Source organism: Phodopus roborovskii, unplaced genomic scaffold (assembly GCF_943737965.1).
Source record: "Phodopus roborovskii unplaced genomic scaffold, PHOROB, whole genome shotgun sequence".
In the NCBI taxonomy this organism is placed as follows: Eukaryota; Metazoa; Chordata; class Mammalia; order Rodentia; family Cricetidae; genus Phodopus; species Phodopus roborovskii.
Window position 1 is genome coordinate 10,079,682 of NW_026126599.1, and position 22,323 is coordinate 10,102,004.

At 41.1% G+C, this 22,323-nt stretch overlaps 1 protein-coding gene across 1 annotated transcript in view; it reads left to right on the plus strand.

The window, feature by feature from the left end:
• Positions 1 to 21,199, plus strand: part of Ubl3 (ubiquitin like 3) — a 41,306-nt gene extending 20,107 nt beyond the window's left edge. Inside the window, exons 2-5 of the mRNA XM_051205172.1 lie at positions 17,753 to 17,861; positions 19,594 to 19,680; positions 20,623 to 20,700; positions 20,991 to 21,199. Of these exons, the coding sequence (XP_051061129.1) occupies positions 17,753 to 17,861; positions 19,594 to 19,680; positions 20,623 to 20,700; positions 20,991 to 21,043 (327 nt within the window). The 3' untranslated portion in view covers positions 21,044 to 21,199. The remainder of the gene's footprint in view (positions 1 to 17,752; positions 17,862 to 19,593; positions 19,681 to 20,622; positions 20,701 to 20,990) is intronic.
• Positions 21,200 to 22,323: the final 1,124 nt, after the last annotated feature.

Below are 22,323 nucleotides of genomic sequence, written 5' to 3' on the forward strand. Positions count from 1 at the left end.
TTTGTACTAAGGGAGATCAATACCTTCTTTCTACTAATTTGCCTCTATTAGTATTTCCCTCCTTTCCTATCTTCTGTGTATTACATTAATATAATTTTTAAACAAAATTAAGCCAGTCTCCTCTCTACTGTAATACATATTTCCTATTGTATAGGTTTTTGTTTCCTATAATGTTAATCATAGTTTAAGATAATTGATTTCAATTTGGGTAAATTGCAAGGTCCCCATCTACTTTTCCTTCTATGTGTATAGAGTACAACTTTATTTAAAAGTTAACTTTTTCTTATAGAAGTTCTAGTATTCAGTGTCTACAGCTATTATTGGTTTTATCTTTTCCATGGTCTTATTGTATTCTGTTTGTCAGTCTTGAATTCCATGTAAGTCTTGGATCACTTGGTCAGGGTTTCCATGCTGCCCAGCTGACACAGCAGCAGAAGCCTGAAGTGGCTCCAGGAGGAGAGAGGGGGTCTGTCCTAGCTTCTCCTGTGGCTCTTGCTGCTGTGATCCGGAGCAAGGCCATCTCCCCCAGCTGTCTGGGTGCTTTTCTGATGGCTGTTTTTCCACTTTTTCAAGATTTTTTTTTTTTTTTTTTTTTTTCTGGTGACCCTGCCTACAGTTCTTGAGTGTCATCTGCTGTTTGGGGTTCATTGGGTTTTGTTTTGTCTTGTTTGCCTAGTTATCTACAATTATAACAAAAACTACATACATCCTTTCAAATCAGACTTCCATGAAAGCACACAAAAATATTCAAAACACAATTTGAAAGTAGTGGTAAAACTTCATTGCACTCTAGGCTTAAGAGAAAAAGTCACGTGTGATAATAAGGCATGGTTTGTATGTGTGTGCTTTGGGGAAAGGAGGTCACGAAAGTAAGAGAGGCAAGTAGCTATAAGCTAGGCTTGAAACACTTCTAAAATTATGATTTGACACTTCCCTCTCCTGCAACAAAACAACTGTGTACATTTGCCCCCAAAGAGTACTTTGAAGAACTGTACTCACTCATGCAAGTAAAAAGTTTTGGTGCTGTTATAGACTCATGATTTTATAGTCTTTATATATAGATGCAAGAAAACATGATAATATAACTTACTGAGTTTAGATATGATTAAGACCTCTTACTTAACCATTTATCATCAGTTTGAAATACTTTCCCCCCTCTGAGTAATTTAAAACTTGAAAGTGTCCTCCTGCTGCCAACAGATGTGCTCTTGATGGCCAACACCATGACTTAGCCTGTTATCAAGCAGGTAATGTCCGGGAAACTTGGCAATGTCTGGAGATGTCTTTATTACTGGGGCTTTGGGAGGTAGGGTAGAACATCATCCAGCTGAAGGTAGTGTACATCATACAGTGCTCAAAACCCCATGCTGAAGGGTTTCACAGAATGTTGCTTTAGACTTGAGTTTGAGACACACGTCTTTGCTTAAAAGCATAAACCCTGAAGTAGGGTTGTAGGACCAAGTAAGTGGCTAGTAGGTAGTGTTTGACTAGCATAAGTGCAGCCCAGGGTTAGAGCCCTAGCACCCCACACACTGGGTATGGTGGTACACACCTGTCATTGAGGACTTGGGAGGTGGAGGCAGGAGAATCAGAAGTTCAAGCTTAACCTCACTGAAGCTGGATTTTGTTAATGGAAAATAACTACACCTTGTGTAGTTACAGGCAACAGTTTCAGACATGTTGTAAGTAAACAGTAAATACTATCATTCCTGCTGTTACCACCACCAATTAAAATATGTCAAAAGTTACTAAAATGAAGTTCAGTGAATTCTTAAATAGATCCTAAAACTTGGGGTTTTCTTTACAGCTTATTTGATAAGGTGTGCTTTTGGAAAGCATTTTTACTAATTGTCAGTAATTTGTAAATGCCACTGTTTAAAGAAAGGAGACACTGAGTCATGTTCTTTCTACAATACATGTTCCCTCATCTAAGGGCTTTCTCTAACATCTTTCATTTCTCTGAATCTAGAATATGAAATCTTAGGGATGCCAGTTGAAATCAAAACAGTTCCTAGTAAGAGATTAAAAGAAATCTGTAAGTGATGCCCCTTATGATAAATAATAGCCTTTATATAATGGTGTGTTGCAGCAAATGAGACCACTAGAAGGAAGCCTTTGCCTTCGTTTTCTAACTGTATGTGCTTCATGAAAGCTTAGTCCCACTGAGGCGGTCTAAGAGACTAGTAACTAGAGACACTATGAAAATGTAGGGTGCTGCTAGCTCCTTAAGAGGAACTTGTGTTTTCATGGGAACTTATGAAAGGCTGCTCTGCCATGGTAATCATGTCGTTTCCTTTCCTCTTTAAGTGGCCCCTGGTGGTTTTATTTACACACTTTGGGGAGGACAGTCAGCTGGTGCAGTTCTTGTTTGAGTTTTCATGAGGATATTTATTGTCTGTGAAAAACTGGCTCATAGTGGGAAGAAGAGTAGAAGGGAGAAGAACCAGGAGTCAAAGACAATGTGATTTGCCCTCAAGCAGTTTGCAGTCTAGTTGTGGAGGTGTAATGTGCATGCATATACTTAATTTGCACTCAGGATTTACAGGCCTAAATGTGTGCTAGACCATGAGGGTCAGGTAGGAAGAGGACACTTAAGGTGCAGCCATTTTCATTGATGCTAATTACTCTTTGAACACAAATCTAGACTCAGCACTTTGAAGATGCAGGCTTTACAGTAAGTTTTTTTTTTTTTTTTTTTTTTTAATTTCACTAGACACAGTTATGTAAGTGCATTGGCTTGTGTGTAATGTCAGCATTGAGACTGACAGAACATTGCTTCCACTCACTCTAGCACATTACTTCTCAATCTGTGGGTCAAGACCCCTTTGGCGGTTGGCTACATTTCAGATATCCTACATATTTGTAAGAACACAGATTAATAACAGTAGCAAAATTACAGTTATGAAGTAGCAACAAAATAATGTGATTGCTTAACACACAGCATGAGGAACTATATGTATTAAAGGATCACAGCATTAGGAATGTTGAGAAACACTGGTCTAGCATTAAAATCGTTCTTTCTCCACTGTCCAGTGGGAAGAAGTGCATTGGAAGGCTCAGCCAACCCTGTCTGGCAGCAGCACACAGAAACAATGTACTTCCTTAATGATCAGATTCTCTGATCCCACACATGGCTGTGCCTGACTGTGAAAATCACATCTTTGGTTCATTAGAGTACCTAGCACTTGGTCATCTTTCACCCTCACTTTATCCTGCTGAAGGAATGGAGTTTTGGTGATGAGGCAGAAAACAGGAATAAAATATGGAGAAAAACTACATTAAAAATTTATCTTTACAGTTTGTTTGATAAGGTGTTAGTAATTTGTAATTTATATGTCACTGTTTGAAGAAAAGATACCAAGCATTGTATGTGTTCCCTCATGTGATGGTTTTCTTTAATGTCTATGTAATTTCTCTAAATCTAGAATATGAGTTCTGTAGGATACTAGTTAAATTCAGAACAGTCCCCATTAGTAGCTTAAAAAGAATCTGCAAATGATAGTAGTATTCCCTGTAGTAACAGAATCCAGACCAAGTTATGAGAGTGACATGATAAAGATCATTTATTATTTTACCTGAAAGAATGGAGGTCCAGGAAGATGGGAAATAGTTGAAAAGATGTATAGTCTAGAAAATCCAAAGTGCTTGTATGGACAGTTTTATCAGAAAACATTTATATGTTTTAAGATTCAAATAAATAACAAATTAATCAGTGTCATAGACAAGAAAAGTTTAAGGATTTCCTCCAGTCTGCAGAGAAATTTTGCCTGAATGTGTTCGAGAGCACATGCAAAGTGGGCATGGGTGTGTCCCTGTGTGTATAAATAGTTATTCACAGCGAGCACCACCCACATCAAAGGAATCTTTGAAAGATTTTTACATAGTTTTATTATACTTATTGGAAGGTTTGATTTCTGACAGTTTCCCAGCAGCTAAAATCAGGGTCTTGTCTATAACAGGGAAGGCATTGTTTAGGTACATGATAGGTACTGACCAACCTGTCTCTTTTGGGGATGAAGTCATTGGCATAAGAGCTGTACAAACAGCTGGTGTTGAGCAGACAGGAATCATCCTTACCCAACAGATCTCCTGGATCCTGGAAACACTGTAGCAATCTAAGGATTCCATAGAAAAGCCCCTAAATTATGATGGCAAAATTATTTTCTTTCTTAAAAAAAAAATCTTTTACTCTGGAAAATTATCAGCCACCTTATTTATAACAACAATTTAAATTGTTTTTCTTGTAGAAAGTTTCAAGTGTTGTTAGAAATGGAAGAGTTACTCTGATGGACCTTTGTCTGTCACTACAGTTACAGCACATACTCTTAAACCTGTTCACTGTCTCCCTCCCTCATTAATTGTTTTAATTTGCTATTTTAAGAAATCTAATCTGTCACTTTACCCTGAGTCATCAGATAAGACATGCCCAATAAGTAAAGGTGTATGTGACCTCTGCTTTGTTACCAGTCAGGAGAGTGGACTGCACACAGACTAGAGGTGACTGCAGGTGTTGTCAGAGTGGCCACCGCATTACACTGGGCTGCATTTGAGGGAAATAGTTTCCACATCTGTGCCAACTCTTCTTTGCCCATCTTTGTGATTGTAGCTGTATGGTGTTTGCAGTGGTTTCTCCTCATGCTCAGCATCTCTTCTTGTCCTTCCTGCTCAGTGTACTTGCAGTGTTAAACAAGAAACGGATACTCTCTTAGTCAGGGTTACTATTGCTGTGATGAAACATGACCAAAAGCAAATTGAGGAGGAAAGGATTTATTTCTCGCACAGTTCCATGGAACAGTTCATCAACCTGGAGGCTGGAGCTGATGCAGAGGCCATAGAGGGGTGATGCTTACTTACTGGCTTGCTCCTCATGGCTGCCCAGCCTGTATTCTTACAGAACTCACAATGGGCTGGGCCCTCCTCCATAGATCGTTAATTAAGAAAATGCCCTACAGGCTTGCCTGCAGCCCGAACTTATAGAGGCATTTTCTCAGTTGAAGCCCCCTCCTCTTTGATGACTCTAGCCTGCCTCAAGTTGATTTAAAACTAGGCAGTACAACTATTGATCTTTTCAGTATGTTTTCAGTGCTGTGTTCACTAGAATTTAAGATCAACTGAGTTCTTAAATTTAGTGTATTACATTGGAAAGAATCGTCAAGTAATTGGGAAGATTTGGTCAGATCATTAAAATATCAGAAAAGGAAGTAGAATCTCAGTTTATAATTGTAATTCTAAGTCTAATTACAGTTGTCCTTGGTGTGGTGGGGGAAGTGTCAGGAACCCCAGTGGGACCCCGAAAAGCTGGTGAATCCTATGAAATGGTGTAGTACTTGTGCATAACCTAGGACAGTCTCCAAGTGTTGGAACCACCTGTAGATGCTTGTAAGAGCCAAAGTGAAGTGTATAATGCCGTGCTCTGTTCTTTAGGGACTAGTGACAAGGAAAAAATGCCTGGGTATTCAATACAGATGCATTTTTTTTCCCTGAATATTTTTAGTCTACAGTTGGTTCTGTTCATAGAGGTGTGACTAGCTAATCAGAACCACGCACCAGTGGTAACACACATACTTGAGTAAGAACTTACATTACAGCTAACTTTAAAACTAGGGCTACATCAGAGTTTATAACTTCTCTTTTGTAGTCAGGTTTTAATTTAAATGACAGAAGTAAGAGAGACTTGAAAGTGGTGTTTACTCTGCACAAAGGCTGCCTTGGGAGCTCCATTTCTCATGTAGGGCCAGCTCTGCCAGCACCTCCATTTGCAGTGTCTTTAATTCTTCTCTTTTGCTCTCTGCTTGGCTGTCACTTCTTTTGAATTCAAATGTTAGAGCTATTTTAGAAACAAACACCTTCCCTACTTAGCACCATTCACAAAGGTGTACAGAAGTGATTCTAGATACTGATGTTACATGCTTGCTAGAGACCTTGAAGAGTTTGGGACAAGTTACTCAAGTGTGATTTGAAGATGCCAGCATGATCCACAAAGGGTTACACTACTTTCAGGGAGATCTGATTACTCTGAAGTCAGGCCAGAAGGAGGTGGCACCATTAGTTTGAGGCTCACTATGTCGTCCTCACAGAGCATACCATTTTGCTTGTTTTGCTCTAGCGTTTCCACGGTGGGAGTGAAGGTTGGGGGTCCAGATTTCCAACTGAGCTGTTGTTCCATCTGAGTCATAGGACAAGCCACTACAGTCCTGCTCTTACATGGAGTGGTTCAACTGGAAGTACTGGCCCCTGTTGTCTCCTACTGAAGGAAGGGGTCAGTCAACAAGTGATTGATACATCACCCCTGTTATCTCCAGAGATCCTGCTCCTTTTTCATTTAAAGAACTTCACATCTTTCCCTTTGCCTTCATTTTAAAGTCTGCCTTGTACAGAAGTAGGAACAACACTTTGAAAGACTCTTCCTGCATTCTCTATATTCAAGAAATTCCCCTCTTGGAAACCATGGCAGTCTCCGTTCAGCTCTAGCTTAGAGTGAATGTTTTTAATGCTGCTGGATTTGTCTGTAGCAAGTATAGCTTATGATGCAGGGATCTTTAAGTAATAGTCTGAAGCAGTCACTCCATTCCCCTGCACCAGTGCTCATGCTGGGCAGCACTCTTAGCTCCCACAGATGCAGTTTTATGCTGTGTTTTCCCAAGGATAGTATTTAATATTACAATAGTGACATTGATGCATCCATTATTCAGTTGTTTCTGTCCTTGTTTGTGTCTTTATAAGCCCTCCTGCTGAATAATTGCTTATACCAACCCTCAGTATATTTGGGTTTTACACTTTAATTAATGATAACAAATAAAACACCATTGTATTAAAGTCAGAATACATGAATGTTCCAGAAATGTTAATTAATAAATGAGATCCTCAATATTAAGAGCCTATGAGGTCATAGCTATCTGGGGCACCACTAAGTGACAGTATCAGTAGTCACAGGTTGATGCAAATTGTCTATGCAAGCTGAATAGAACTGAAGAGCACAGGCAGCATGAAACAATTGCTTTCTTCATAGCGAGACAGACATCTTCTTCATAAATAGGAGTGCTTGCTAACACTTCGGAATAATCAGTTGACAGACATAATGTAAAGAAGTAGATGGTTTTTAGACTTTCTTTTCTTCTGGAGCAACTGTCTTCTGTTATCTCTGTGGTCTTTGTCAGAGTTCACGTTCTAGAATGCATGTAGAATAGTGAATTTATTTTCACCTAATTATGTTAAACAGCAAAGTAGTAGAAAACATTATTTTCTTGGTGATTTCTAGTAGATTGCTTCCTGCTTCTATACAAGTGTATGTCACTGAACTGTTGACATGGAATCTGGCTGACATACCCTGGTCTGTTAGTGATTTATCCTTCCAGTCACAAAACTCTGGTGGTTCATGCCTTCAATCCCAGCAACTTGGGAGGCAGATGCAGGTGATCTCTGAGTTCCAGGCTAGCTTAGCCTACAGAATGAGTTCCAGAACAACCAGGGTCATTCAGAAAGAGAGAGAGGGAGGGAGGAAAGGAATGAGGGAGGAAAGAAGGAAGAAGAAAGAAAGATGCCTCCTCTTTTCAGGCAGTGACTGTGAGGCTTATTTTTAAATGCATTATTTTCCCTATTTTGATCTAATAAAACGGTTCAGTTAAGAAACCATATAGTCAAAGGCACCTCATCTCAAAAATCCATGGTATATGTGATAATTATATTTGGTGCTACCAGAAATAAGAAAGACTAAACTTATCCTTTTCTAGATAATAACCCTTTTCTGAGAATTCTTTTCTGTGAAATTCTCCTGTCTTCCTCATACACTTTAGCACTAAAGTTTGGAGCCATCACTTTAACCCACCCTATTTTTTTCCTGTTCCTATTCTCTAACTCTCAGATTCTGCCCACAGTTGGTCTCTGAGCCCAGTCTGCTCTGAAAATTGTTTTGAACAATTACTATTACTATTGCTGTGATAAAACACATGACCAAAACAGCTTGGGAGGAAAGGGTTTATTTGGTTTCCACTTCCACTTCATAGTTCATCATAGAAGGAAGTCAGGACAGGAACTTGAATAGGGCAGGATCCTGGAGGCAGGAGCTGAGGCCATGGAGGGGTGCTGTTTACTGCCTTGCTTCTCATGGCTTGCTCAGCCCACCTTCTTATAGAACCCAGGACCACCAGGCCAGCAATGGCATCAACACACACAATGTGCTAGGCCCTACCCCATGAATGACTAGTTAAGAAAATGTCCTGTAGGTTTGCCTACAGCTGATATTACAGGGGCATTTTTCTCAGCTGAAGCTCCCTCCTGTCCAGTGGCTAGCTTGTGTCAAGTTGATAAAAACTAGCCAACACACAATCTTAAAAAACAAATTTCTGGTGTTACCGAGTATAGTTTTCACATATATGTTATTCAGTGTGGCCATAAAAAGATTTTGGAGATAAGGTGTCTTTGACTATGTTTCTTGACTAAATAAATCTTGCTATTTGATAACCCTGTATGGATCAATTGATCAGAAAGTAAATGTAAGCACATTATGTCTTGCTACAGTACCTGGTATCCTCTCTGTAGGATCATTGTATAACTTATTGTCTAACTTGAGGTACTTTAGGGATTTAAAGCAGGTCTGCTCATAGTAGAGAGTGTATGTGCACCTGGGATTAAGCTGAGGGCCCACCAACAGGCAAGTAAATGCTCTACATCAGCCATAGCCACTTCTGTAGAATGTCAAAAGTAGCGATACAAGGTACAGTTGATACAAGGTACAGTTTATTAAACACACAAGCCAGTACATGGTAGTTGAAGGTCATTATCAAGCATTATATGCTGCACATAATTGTATGTGCTACACTTGTGTGTTACTGACAGCACAATGACTTGTTTACAGGGCTGTCATCACAGTCTTGAGGAATTTGCTGTGCTCCAACAGGGTGATGGCAGTACCTCACTAGTTAGTAGGGTGATGAGACTTTCAGATCCATTGAAATTGATGAGTCTGCCATCACACATGTGATGTCTTTGGACTACTTGTTACATCATGGGCAATTATTGCAAATAAGTGGCTTATCTTTGTGCACTGTTTTGAACATATGAGGGAATGGTTCAGACTTGATACTGTAATTTTACAATTAACTTTTAAATTGTAATAAAATACACCTAAGACAGAATTTAACAGTTTAGCCATTTATTGGCATTTAAAACATTGTTAATGATTTTTTAAGGGAACCTGCTTCTAAACCTCTTTTTCAGTAAATAACCCTTTTTCTCTCTTAGTATCTTCCTCTGAAGTTCCATGGTTCAGAAAAATGCAAGACTAGTTTTTAGTTTGTGTCACAGATTAGAGTATTTTTGCCTCAGAACTTGTTTTGTATCCTAAGAGAGAAGAAAATCAAGCCTTCTATTACTGAAGACTGGAGTCAGGTATTGCAGTTCTAGGGGACTGGGGAGAGGGGCTTGGCCTTAGTTAAGGAGCATTGGAGCACACCTCATCTCGGAGAAACTTAGGGTCTTTATTATGCTTTGCTGTTGATGGCTGGCCTCTCAGGACAGTTCTTTGTCCTTTCCTGTCCAAATTTGAGGGATTCAGTTCTGAAAGTCCATGCTAAGTAACAGGTTCCAGCATCTAATGTAGATGCCAGCTTGGTGATGATCTGAGTCGGAAGGAAGAGACAGTCACCAAAGGGCAGACACCCCAAAGGGAATGGTCTAGAATATCCCGATGATAGAACAAAGCCAGGACAGAGTTAAGTGTGGCACCTGAAAGCTCTATCCCATGTTATGCCAGGATTCACCCATAACTAGGTGACTGGAGATGGACTGGAGACAGTACATATAAAGGTGTAGAACCATTTGGAGAATGCATAAGTGTCACACTGATTTAGCAAAAACATGGAGTGCTGTGTTTCTCCTAAAAGGAGGCAGGCAGGAGAAAGACAGTTGTCCACTTTCTGAAGTACATGACATGTATGATGAGGGAGAAAGCCGCTCTTGTCCCCAGGGGCTTCTCGTCCCCAGAAACATCTGTACTACTGTGCTTTTGCCAACTCCCTTTCTTCTGCCCTCACTTACCTAGTTGTCAGGGACAGTTGTCCCGAATAAACAGCCTTCTCTTAGTGAGTTGTAGGTGTAAGAGTCCTGTTTGGATCCCAGAGCAGGTTCTTCAGTGTCACTCACACAGGTGACAGTGTGTGTAAGAGCCTTGCATATTGAAATCAGTTTGAAGCAGCTAGTTCCGTGTCCTGTGTGACATTGTGTAGGAATAACCCATAGTCAGTCAGTAATGCCTGCAGAACCAGAACTTGATTTCAGAAACATGTTTTCTAAGTTTATAGTATTTGGAACTTTAAAATTACATTTTCCATAGTAATTTGCAAGAATTCCCAAGCATTGAAGCTAGGAAGAGATAGTAAAATACATGAAGAGGAGCATAAGAAGCTAGGCTGTAGATAGGAAGGCTCGATGGCTGGACAGGCAACCCAGCCTACTCAACGAGCGCCAGGCCAATGAAACCTAAGCTAAAAAAAGGGGGAGGGGGATTGTATTGTCTTTCTCTGTTCTGCCAGCTCCCAAATAATGACACAAAGACTTCTTATTAATTATGAAAGCTCTGTCTATAGCTTAGGCTTGTTCATAACTAGTTCTGGTAACTTAATTAACCCGTTTTTATTAATCTACATTCTACCTTGTGGCTCATGGCAGTTACCTCTTCTGCACATCCTGCCTGTATCTCTTGCCTGGCTATTGGCTGAATCAGCTTTTTATTAAACCACTCACAGCATTACATCTTTACACAGTGTACAAATAGCCCACAACAGGCTTTAATGTATTGCAAAACCAAAACAGATTGTCCTCTGATGACCGATATGCTCTTGCAGTAGTTCACGAGTGTGCTTGTTCTCTCTCTCTCTCTCTCTCTCTCTCTCTCTCTCTCTCTTTCTCTCTCACTCACTCACACACTCACTCACACACACACACACACACACACACACACACACAAATACCCAAGCCTATGTACTATCAGTCTTCTCATAGGATTTTAATTTTACCAAGGTTCCCCAAACTTACTTCTAAATGTACATTATAAAGTTTTTAAAGGGAGAATATTTTATAGTAATGTTTAGTGACTTGCTAGGCTGATTGTGGTTATTACAATGTTCAGTAATTTATGATGTTAGCTAATTAGCACTTACTATGTGTCATGTTAGATACTTTATATATACTTGTGCATTTGATTCTAACCCTGGTGACAGAAAAACCTACATATAAAAGCAGCAAGTAAGCTAGCCACTTGCTATGGTTTTATAGCTTCTTGTGTTATGATTGAAATTTTTTTTAATCAATAAATAGTTGAGCAATTCAGGAAACATAAAATACTGCTTGGAACAGTAAATGGGGAGATGTAAAACTTTGTAGAGCAATGGTTCTCTACCTTCCTAAGGCTACAACCCTTTAATAGAGTTCCTCGTGTGACCCCCCCACCATAAAATTATTTCATTGCTACTTCATAACTGTAGTTTTGTTAATGTGTTGAATTATAACTATCTGATATGCAGAATGTCTGCTATGCCACTCTATGGGGGGTTCGATCCACAGGCTGAGAACCATTGTTCTAGAGGAACTTGTTAGAGACCTTTCTGATCTTTTATCTCTAATTAGAGTAGACTGAAACAGGGTACCTCACTGAGTGAGTGTCCCACTCACAGGGTTTAGTGTACAAATGTATGATTGGAATCTGTATCATATAAGGTGCTGTCAAAGTGTAAAAACCCAATCAGCAGGTGTCAGTGTGGTTAGTCAGCACTCCCGGCTTTAGTCTACTGAAGGTGAGTGAGGTCATAGGCAGGAACTTGAGTATTTTGTGTAGCTTTAATGTGTTCATAGATGCCATGAGTAAATAAACTCCACAAATATTTTTGCTGCTCCTTTTCAATGAGGAATATAAAAACACTTACTTGGCTTCACCAGTTCCTTCTTGAAATTCTTTTCCACAGTATAGTTTTAGTATTTCATCTGCAGTGATTAAGTTTTGAAGCTGGGCTACTTATGCCCTCCCCTCTTAAGCACACAAAAGCAGTGTGGTCATAGCCAGTGGAGTCCAGCAGAGCTGTGTACTGAGATTTAGGTGTGTGCATGGGATGGGAAATGCCAAGCATTCCAGTAAAGGACGGCCTGTGCCGAGACTTTTTAAAGAAAGTAGGACCTTGGCAGTTTCAAGGATTGTGTGAAGATGCATGTGCTTTGAACAGGAGAAAAAAAAGCAGGGCCACAGGGGACTGTGAGGCACTGCTTCCAGCCACTCCCACAACTGAAGGGAGGATGTGGTCTCTCTCTCCACTTGGCAGTAGGCAGGGTGGGGTAGTTAAAGACAGTGTGAAATGTCTTAGTAAGTTGCACTGTAGGCTTTGCTTTACATTCTCTGTGCTGTGCTCTGTGTGGATGCAACCCATGAATACTTCCTCTTTGGTTCTTATTAAAACCCACTCAACAAATCCTTATTGAGCATTTCTAATTTTATATCCTAGAGAGCCCTCCTTCCCACTGTTGGCTTGTTTGTGTGTTTCTTGTCTTCAAGACTATGACATCAGGGACTGGAGAGATGGCTACTGAGCACTGTACCACTCTTGAAGAGGACCTCTGTTGGGTCCTAGCACACACATCAATTGAGTCACAGCTGCTATAACTCGAGCTCCAGGATATCTGATGTCTATGGCCTCTGTGGGTACTAGCTCTTGTGTGCACACACTCACACAGACACTCAAGTAGCTATAATTAAAATAAGTCTTTTAATGAAGATTATGAAATCCTACTTTCATGCTACATTTTTTTTTTTCATGATGTAAACACAAAGTACAGTGTGTTTCAGATGGTTGAGAGAATGGACAATGAATTTGTTTGGATGTTTTTTATTTTAAATCAATCTTAGATCCTCCCTCACTCTTTGTTGCTTTTATAGAATCATTAACAAAATTCAAAATCTGCCATTTATTAGCCATCAGTTCTAGAAAAGGGAAAACCACATAACCATTTTCAATTTCCTATATTATCTTAGTACAAGTCACAGATACAGGCTAGTATCTTTTTTTCTGAATCAAGTAGTTATTTTAATGTAATGTGTACTTTAAAAATATTGTCATCTTCAAGTGGAAATAAAAATAATGAAATTTGTACATGTTAGATCCCATGTATGTGTTTAGGAAGTTGGGCCCTTGCATTATTTTTTGTTTGATTTTTCTTGCCATCACCCAGGCTGGTCTGCACTCTCCTGCCTCCCTTTCCCAAGGATAGGCAGGACTAACTGCAGGCACCACCACCCCTAGCTGAAGAAGAACCTTTTTATTTTGAAATAATTTAAAACTCAATATGCATGTGTAAGAAATAACAAATCCCAGTCTTGCTAATGATAACATCTTACAGAACTATAACATCACAACTGGAATTAGACATTGGTAAAATCCATGGGCTGTTCAGACTTGCTCATGTCACAGGGATGTAATGGATGTGTGTATTTAGTTCTGTGTAATTTAGTTTCCAGGACACTGCCACATCATGACACAGCAGTTGGGTCCACAGCTTCTCCTGCCCTACTTCCATAGATACAGGTCTCTCTCACTCCTGCCCAAGGCTGGCCTGCTCTCCACTTCCAACCCTGTCAGTTTAAGAGTGCTGTAAATGAATTCACATAGTGTAGACTCTTTGGGGTGGCTTCCATTACTCAGGAAATTCCCCTGAGCTGTATTGAGTGCCTTTAAAAGTGACTTGCTAAGAGATCATCTAGGGCCTTTTCCACTCCCCATTCTGCCACGGCCATTTATTTAAGAATGGTGGCAGGGTAGGACACATGGGACCTGAAGACATACAGCACAGAGGCAGCTGTTTCTGCTGATTTTTGATCCCCAAGGGAAACTGGGGGACATAGGCCAGGCCTCACTGCTTGTTCCCCCCTCGGGTTTTTAATCAGGAAGTGTGAATTCCTTTTCTGCTCGGCATGCTGGTCTCTTGGTAGACAAGAGTCATGCTTCCTCTTAGAGGGGTCGTCCACATCCATAATTTCCAATGGTCTTTGCTCTAGTCAGTCTTCCATTCTTTAACTCTCCTTATTTTTCTATCCTGCTCAATTTAAGCAAATTATGTGAATAAGTTCTAAATGAGGTGCCTTGTAATCTGTATCTCTGAGAGAGGGCTGGTGGTTTGAAAGCCTGGGGCTCTTGTTCCATTGGCTTTGCAGTCAGTGAGTGTGGACCATGAATAGTCACCAGTGGTCACATTCATCTTTCCTTGCTTTGCCTCAGTAGTTAGTTATTTATAGTGTGGTTGGTCTGGGGGCTCTGAATGCCACCTCTTGGGAATGCTAGTCCATTCATACCAAGTCATTTTGTCCTGAGAGAGGTGTCTTTACCCCATTGCTGTGTGGATGAAGACCCTGTTACCTTCCTGGGTGGTGATTTATGGGTAGATTCTTACTACAGTACAGGAATTTTTTAACTGCTGGCCAGCCTATGTGGCTTTGCCTATCTGAGTGGTTGGAATTCAGTATTTTCCTCCGTTGGTATTAACGAACCCCAGACTGTCTGGCAGTGCCAAGGCAGGTTACACTTCTCATGTAGGACCAAGTTGGCCCCATTAATTACTCACTTTGTCTTCATTTAGAAGCTAAGTCAAATATGTGTATGGTAGCATAGAAGTGGCTTCACTCAGCGACAGCATGGAGACTGGGGCATGTTGAGCTTTGAGACTACCCATGCACCACAGCACCACCCAGAAGTCATTATTCTCCCCTGTGCTACCTGCTGTACGCACAGTTCAGTGTACAGTCAGTAACTCTGAGATGTGGCTTCATGCCTTCTCTATGACCTTTCCACTTTGCATCTCCATGTGGATTCTAGATGCCCAGCATGTGCCAGGCACTGCAGGTGCTTCGGGCGGTGAGTTACTTTATTTTTTTACCTCTAGTTTCCTTGAAGGACCCTCCATCAGTTTCAGCTACTTTTAACTGTAAGACCAATACATTCCTGGCCTTGGAGTGGTCATAAGCTTGTGCTTCTCTATCCGGAGGATTTAGAAGATTGAAAAACCATCCTTCTGTAGTCAGGAGCCTCCTTCAGACTCCTCCAGTTTTAGGTAATTTTCTGGAGCGAGGCAGGGTACCAAGGATATGGTGATTGCCTAGATGGTTAAGGAGGGCTTAGAAGGGCTGTGTAACAGAAAATGTGTGTCCACCCGTAAATGTCAAAGAACAGTAATTCTTCTTAGATGGTACCAAACACATGTACCATGTACCAAGGGTAGAAGTTTCTAGTATTGTGAATAGATAATAGACAATTGATTTTTTTTTTTTTTTTGAACTGTGAAAAAGTGTATTACCAGCTTATTGGTTAATGATGGTGCTAGTTTTAAATGGGAAATGCTAAGAACATAGTGTATATTTATGGCGTAGGGTGTGTGCATGTGTGCAGTTCCTTTAGCCAGAATGTTTAATTTAGGATCAGTGAAGAATCTTCAGAGAACACCAGTAGTTAGTATCTTGTAACTTGGTGTTAAAATGTTACATTTCTATATTCATATAAGAATAGCTCTTTAAAAAAAAAAAGTTCTGAAGAACAGTTTGAGTTCCCAGTAAAATTAAAGAGGAAGACACAGATTTCCCGTGTGTACCCTCTCACATTTTAACGCGCCCCCCCCCCCAAGTGGGGGAGACGCAGTGACAACTTTTTAGTTTTCCAGTCTCAAGAAGAATGTCTTCATAGGAAAATGCTGGGGTTTGAACTAACAGTTTAAGTCTTATAGATGGCTGCCTGAGCTTGCTCTTGTGAGATAGTTTCTGCATAGCACAGATTGAGAGGACCCTTGTTTGGATGGACGGGGCCAGAGGTGTTTCAGACTTTGAAACATTCCTCAGATTTGACTTATTGAACATCCCTAAGCTGAGAATCCACAATCTGAAATGCCTTCAGAAAGGCTTAGGTTTAGGAAAGAGGATGGCTGTTCAGCATGACCTTCTTCACAATAATGTGGATTTCTCTTACTGTAGGAAGGTTTTTTAGTGTAATTTCATTTTAAAAGTAGCTCTAAATACTTACTGATATAGTAAGCTTTTCACCTGCAATAGAGTTCTTTTTTTCTCTTCTGTTGAGTTATTCATACAGTTAGAGTACAAGTTCTAATTCAGAGCCCAAATCCATTTTGTCTGATAAGAATCCAATTGATTTTGCATTGTTGTTGAGTTTCCATTCTCAAGAGTAGATATTCTGCAATTTCCAGCATATTTTCTGTGTGGTGCTGTTGCCATGGCTGATTAATAAGGAAAACCAGCGCAGTGCAGTATTGTGGTATGCTGATGTGTTTATATTGACTGTGGGGTCTAGAGGTTTTCTGATTGCTTTAATTTTTTAAAAGTACCTAGTAGTAACTGAAGAGGAGAGGTAGCCTGGGCCATGTCTCAGTTTGCCCTGATACAGTGATAGTCACTGATCATATGGAAAGAAGCTAGGCTAGATTGTCTAATGCTGAGCTTGGGACCAGACCCAATTTAAAAAAAAAAAAAAAGAAGAGAGAGAGAGAGAGAGAGAGTGCGTGTGTGTGAGAGAGAGAGAGAGAGAGAGATCATTGGTTCAGAAAAAGGCATCAGAACTACTGGAGCTAGAGATAGTCAATTTTGAGTCATCTTTCGTGGGTATCAGGATGCTAACCTGGGTCCTCTGCAAGAGTGGTAGGTGCTGTAACTGCTTAGCCATCCAATAAAGTCTTTAAAACAGAGACCTGAAGATGTAGGAAACCATATGTATATCTCTGTCTTACAGGGAAATGAGTAGATACAGTGAATTTAGCAACAGCAATAAAAAAGTTAATTATGGAAGATAAAATTTAGAAGTGAACATTTTGGAATATTTGCTTAGTTGGAATACATATTGACTCACAACACAAAATCGTTGGATTCTTGTTTGGTTTTGTGTGTGTGTGTGTGTGTGTGTGTGTGTGTGTGTGTGTGTGTGTGTGTGTGTGTGTTTAGCAATAGGCTGTAGGACTGACATTTTTATTAAGTTTTTAATTAAAGCAAATTCTATAATAGCAGTCGTAGTCTATAGTTTAGTTGCCAACATTGTCATATATTCAGAAACATAATGACTTTGGTTCTCTGTGTGTGTACATGTGCCTGTGTGCATGTCAAGGCCAAAGGTCAGTGTCAAGTGTCTTCCTCTATCATATCCCACCTTTTTTTTTTTTTTTTTTGGCGACAGTCTCTCATTATTGAGTCTGACTCACCAGCAGCCCAGGATCTGAATCTAGAACTTACACTTTTGCAGCAAGCACTTTTATCAACCAAACTAACTCCCCAGGCCCTGTGATTTTGATTCTTTTACTCACAAGTGTGTGTGTGTGTGTGTGTGTGTGTGTGTGTGTGTGTGTGTGTGATTTATTATAAATAACAGGGAGTAAAAATTACATGCCAGTTCCCATTATAAAAACTGCTTTGAAAGAATTTAAGCAATATGAAATGAACGTAGTATGGGCGTTCCAATAGGGAGAGTAAGGAGACCAGCAAGTTTCAGGGAAAGACGGGGCAGGACTGGGGCATTTCAGGAGGAGGCTGAATAAGAAAAGAATATAATGACATATGCATGCAGAATGCCATAACGAACTCTTACTCTTATGACTTAAATAATAATTAAAATTTTAAATGAAAGACACCAAATGGCACTGGTACTCAGAATGTGGTATAAGTGGAAACCTGTACAAATCATCTTGTCAAGTTGAGATGTGTATTCAGAGCATCGCTGTCTACTTTCAGATTAATTTGCGCCTCATCTTGGTGAGTGGAAAGACGAAGGAGTTCCTCTTCTCCCCAAACGACTCTGCCTCCGACATTGCAAAGCATGTATATGACAACTGGCCCATGGGTGAGTGTTTGGCTTGTTGTGCCCGACTTGCTTCACACATTGTGAGGAAGTACTGAGGGCATAAGATACCTGACAAGGGTCACTGCTCTCGGTTTCTTCTTTCTCACCACAGAGCAGCGAAGGAGCAAGGGATGTAGTGGCCATGTTTGCCTTAGTGCTAGTAGAGTATGTCCAGTGCATGTCCACTTCCAAGTGAATGAACCTTCATACCAAAACACAGAAGGAAAGTGTCTCTTTACCGTGGCCACATGCCCCGTGGGCTCTCTGTATGGGACCTATTGAAAATGAAGCTTGAAACAGACTTGACCTGCAGTCCACGTTGCATGAGTTCTGTGAACAAGTCCAGAAAGAGTGAAGTCTTCTCTGCATTCCACTTTCAGCTGTGCCACAGTGAATGCTTTGGGGGGAGTGTATGTGGTTGCTCCTCCCTATATAGTGAGACTCTGCCTTGCCTTGAATAAGCCCTTAGTTTTCCCTTTGAACTTCTAGGGTTTGCCCATAATGGTTTCCATGGCAGGTGCCTCTGTAACACTGTTTTAGCCCATCTCATTTAATTTTTTCCAGTACAAAAGTTTGAACTCAGGGTCTTGTGCATGCTAGTCAAGCACTCATTCTATTACTAAGCTGTAGCCCTTGCTCCCTTTTAGAAAGTCTTGCTAAGTTACCCAGGCTGCCATCAAATTTGGAATCCTCCTGCCTTAACCTCTCCAGTACCTGGGATTACAAGCATGTACCAACATGCTGAGTATGTTTAGCAAAATCAATTCTAATCTCTTTTCTGTATGAATTAAAGTTACTGTCACTTGTCTCTGTAGCAAAGGAGTGCATGGCCATAGTCTATAAACAATGGTTTTTAAAGGCAGTGTATGCAAAGTAATTCATACTTAAGGGGAGTGGCTCACCTGATATTATCTAGAAGAGACAGTGCAGTCAGAATTCCCAGGAGAAGAGTGGGACCTGGGAAGGGACAGGCATGGCACAGGTGCCTGAAAATGAGCATGAATTATTCTCTTATGCTTGAGTTCCTGAGACAAGGAGATACTGTGAAGTGCATGCACATACATTGTTTTGAACACTCAACAAAACCATAGTGGAGACTTGCCTCCCTTCTTTTCTATCACTCACCCTCAGTATTCTAGACTATTTCTTTGCTGTCCACTATCTCCTACTGAAAGCAAAACCTAGGATTTTTGAGAAAGGTGCACAAGACTTCTCAGAATTCAGCAGCAGTGAGCAGCCAGTAAACATATCCTGCTTGAACAGCAATCTCTCTGAGCTAAGGGTTCACATAGTGTGCTGTAGCAGCTGCTGGGCATCACAGCTTTCTGTCATGTTTGTCAGCTGTTCTTTCCCTGTCACCTTAGCCTCAGAAAGACATGGACATAACGTATTGAGCTCTAAGAAAGTCTTTGAGGAACTTGTTACTGCCCTTGAGCATGCATTGCAACCAGTCCAAGCACTGGAATATTATAATACACTTAATTAATGACTAATTCAAATGATAGATCCCTTTACTAAGAGTAGCTATCCCAGCCCACTGTTTAACTTCAGCCTGCAAGTTGGCGCTCTTTGCTCTTTGCTCTTTGCTGCAAAAGGAAGGGGGGGAAGGAGCAAGGGCTGCAGGGCCTGTGTGGTGGAGGCTCTGGGCCATGCCTTCCCCGGTGGCCTCTGGAGTGTGACAGTGCACAGCCCCTCTGTGTTGCAGGCCCCTAACCAGTTCTGTTTCTTTCAGACTGGGAAGAAGAACAAGTGAGCAGCCCAAACATCCTGCGACTCATTTATCAAGGCAGATTTCTACATGGAAACGTCACGTTAGGAGGTAATTGACATCCTCTCCTGCCACCTGGATCTGTCATTCTCTGGGGATTCTGTGGTTCAGTCAGTTTCAGGTCTCTTTAAACACTGCAGAGTCCCCTTTGTGAGTTGTATCCTTGTTAATCGCATGGAATCTCACTCCCCTAAAGGAGAGCACAGTGAAAGCTCCACTGGATAGGATGATGGTCAGCTGACACTGACAGTCAGTGGGGTCCAGAGAAAGTGAGGCATCAGCCAAGGTGCTCACCTTTTGTGTGGTTACGAGTGCACCCCGGGACCTAATGCATGTTGTGCATGTCCTTTGCCTCCAGCTCCAGCCTGTTACTAACCTAAAATGAGGTTTCCAGACTTACCATTTCCCACCAGTGCCACTTCTGGGCTGAAAAGTGGGTTTTTGTGTGTACAGGAAAAGTTGAAATCCTGTCTTCTGGATGTTGCCCAGTATGTAGAAATGTCTTCTGTGAAGGAAGGCATTCCAATTTTGGCTTCTCCTTCACCTTCTGCTGCCAGCAGCCATGCCTGCTGTTTGCCGTTGAGTCAGATGCAGAAGAGAAGTGCCAGCCCCACCTACTAGATGGCAACTTCTACTGCCGCTGCCCAACACTCTGGAGTGTGCGTGCTGCTGTGAATTAATGATAATACCACTGACAACTAGTAGTCAGTAGATCTGCATAGAGCATGACTTGAAAAGCAGGGGTACTGACTAGTGCAGTCGTTTTATACGACTCTGTGCTTTCTGTCAGGTAAGACAGATTGATGAGTCTTGCCAATGGCAAAGCTAGAAAAGTCACTTGTGACTGTACACTTCCCTCTGGTGATTGAGTGTCTCCTTGTGGAGGAGCCACAGCCAGAAGCCATTCAGGAGTCCTTAAGTGCTTTCTTTCAGCCCTGGCTCGTGATCTTACAGAATGATATATATGTAACAGATTGTCTCTTCTTTACATAGCATTAAAACTTCCTTTTGGCAAAACAACAGTGATGCATTTGGTGGCCAGAGAGACCCTGCCAGAGCCCAACTCACAAGGTAAGCCTCCCTTGGAAGGCGCCTCATTTGAACCATCAAGACATGCATGTTTCCACTTTGACTTTTTGCTGAAGAGAAAATTTCCATAGTATATGAATTGAGAGTATGGAACAAGTCACCAGGTAGTTTTTGAAACCTGCCAAGATGAAAAGATTCCTTATTTACAGGCTTGTAATTTTTTTTTTAAAGCAAGCTTTGAACAAAACTCAGGCTGTTTTGACTATGCCTCTGCATTTTGCCTCTCCACCAAGACCCGCCTTGGCTAAACCAGGCTGGCTTTGTTTTTCCAGGTCAGAGGAATCGGGAGAAGACTGGTGAGAGCAACTGCTGCGTGATCCTGTGACGTGTCGCCAGCATGTGCTGCAGTCTGTTGATGCTGCTGGGGCAGAGGAGGTTCAACAGCGTCCCACACCTGTAGGACAGTCACCTGCACATCATGGGGCTGAATTACTCGGGAACTCTGTCATCTGTTCTTATAAAGTAAAAAGAACCAAGAACACTCTCATCTGGTCCTTTATTCCTGTCTCTCTTGTCTGTGTTGAACAGTCTGAAATGCACAGTGGTCTCCAGGGGAAGTCACCTTGCTGCCACCAAGACTCATCCGCAGAAGTCAGAAATCAAGTGTTGCAAGTACAGTTTGCACTAAAAAAAAAAAAAAAAAAAGATTATCATTATTTTCCTCATCAGCAGAATCTGCCAGCACCTGTGGTGCCCAGAAGTACTCCTGTGACAGTCCGCACTGGAGGACACTGAAGTTAATCACCAGGCCAGTTACACAGGGAAAACGGGAAGGGATCTAAGATGCTGGGTGCATTCTACCAAAGTCAGCTACCGTGGCTGCCCTCACAGGATATCAAACTTGGCGTGACTGTCCCCAGGGCAGCAAAGGAAAAGCCATGCCTGCTGCTCATAGCACTCTGCACAGGGGGCCTCTGCCCTGAGTCCTCTTAGAGCCAGGGGGCTCATCCAGACAGCACAGAGGGTGGGTGGGCAGCAGTGCGTCCCTAGCCTTAATGTGGAGGACCAGTTGCTGGGGGGCTGTCACTGCAGAAACAGTAGGAAGCCTTGGCAGCAGATCGGGTCGCATATTTGAATATCAGAAAATTGGAAACTTCTGCCACTGTCACTCATCCATAACCATGCCCTGCATTATGCTTACTCACTAGGACAGAGGAACCCTTTTAAAAAGTCTCCAGATACTAATTTTGTTACTTTATGTAGTTTGCATTTGGAATCAGTGCTTGCAATTGTATTAAAATCACAAGCTGATTTTTAAGGCATACCTGATTAGTAGCGTCACTCTTATTTTTACCAATAATTTAAAGATTGATATGCTATAAATAAACAATTTGCACAGCACTAAAGCATGAGCTAATTTCATCTAAACCTGTAAAAAAAAAGATTTTATATTTTTTTTCACTGGGAAGAAATCTTCCTGGATGAAATTACAAATATGTGTAGATTATATTTAATAAAAAGACATAAAATATCTAACTGTAGAACGCAAATATAGATTGGCGTGTAGCATATAGACCAGTATTCCATATCAATACCTTTATCCAGCCTTTCTAAAGATGAAGTTGCAGACTGCGTTGTGTTCCGTGTTTAATGAGGGGGTCTTGG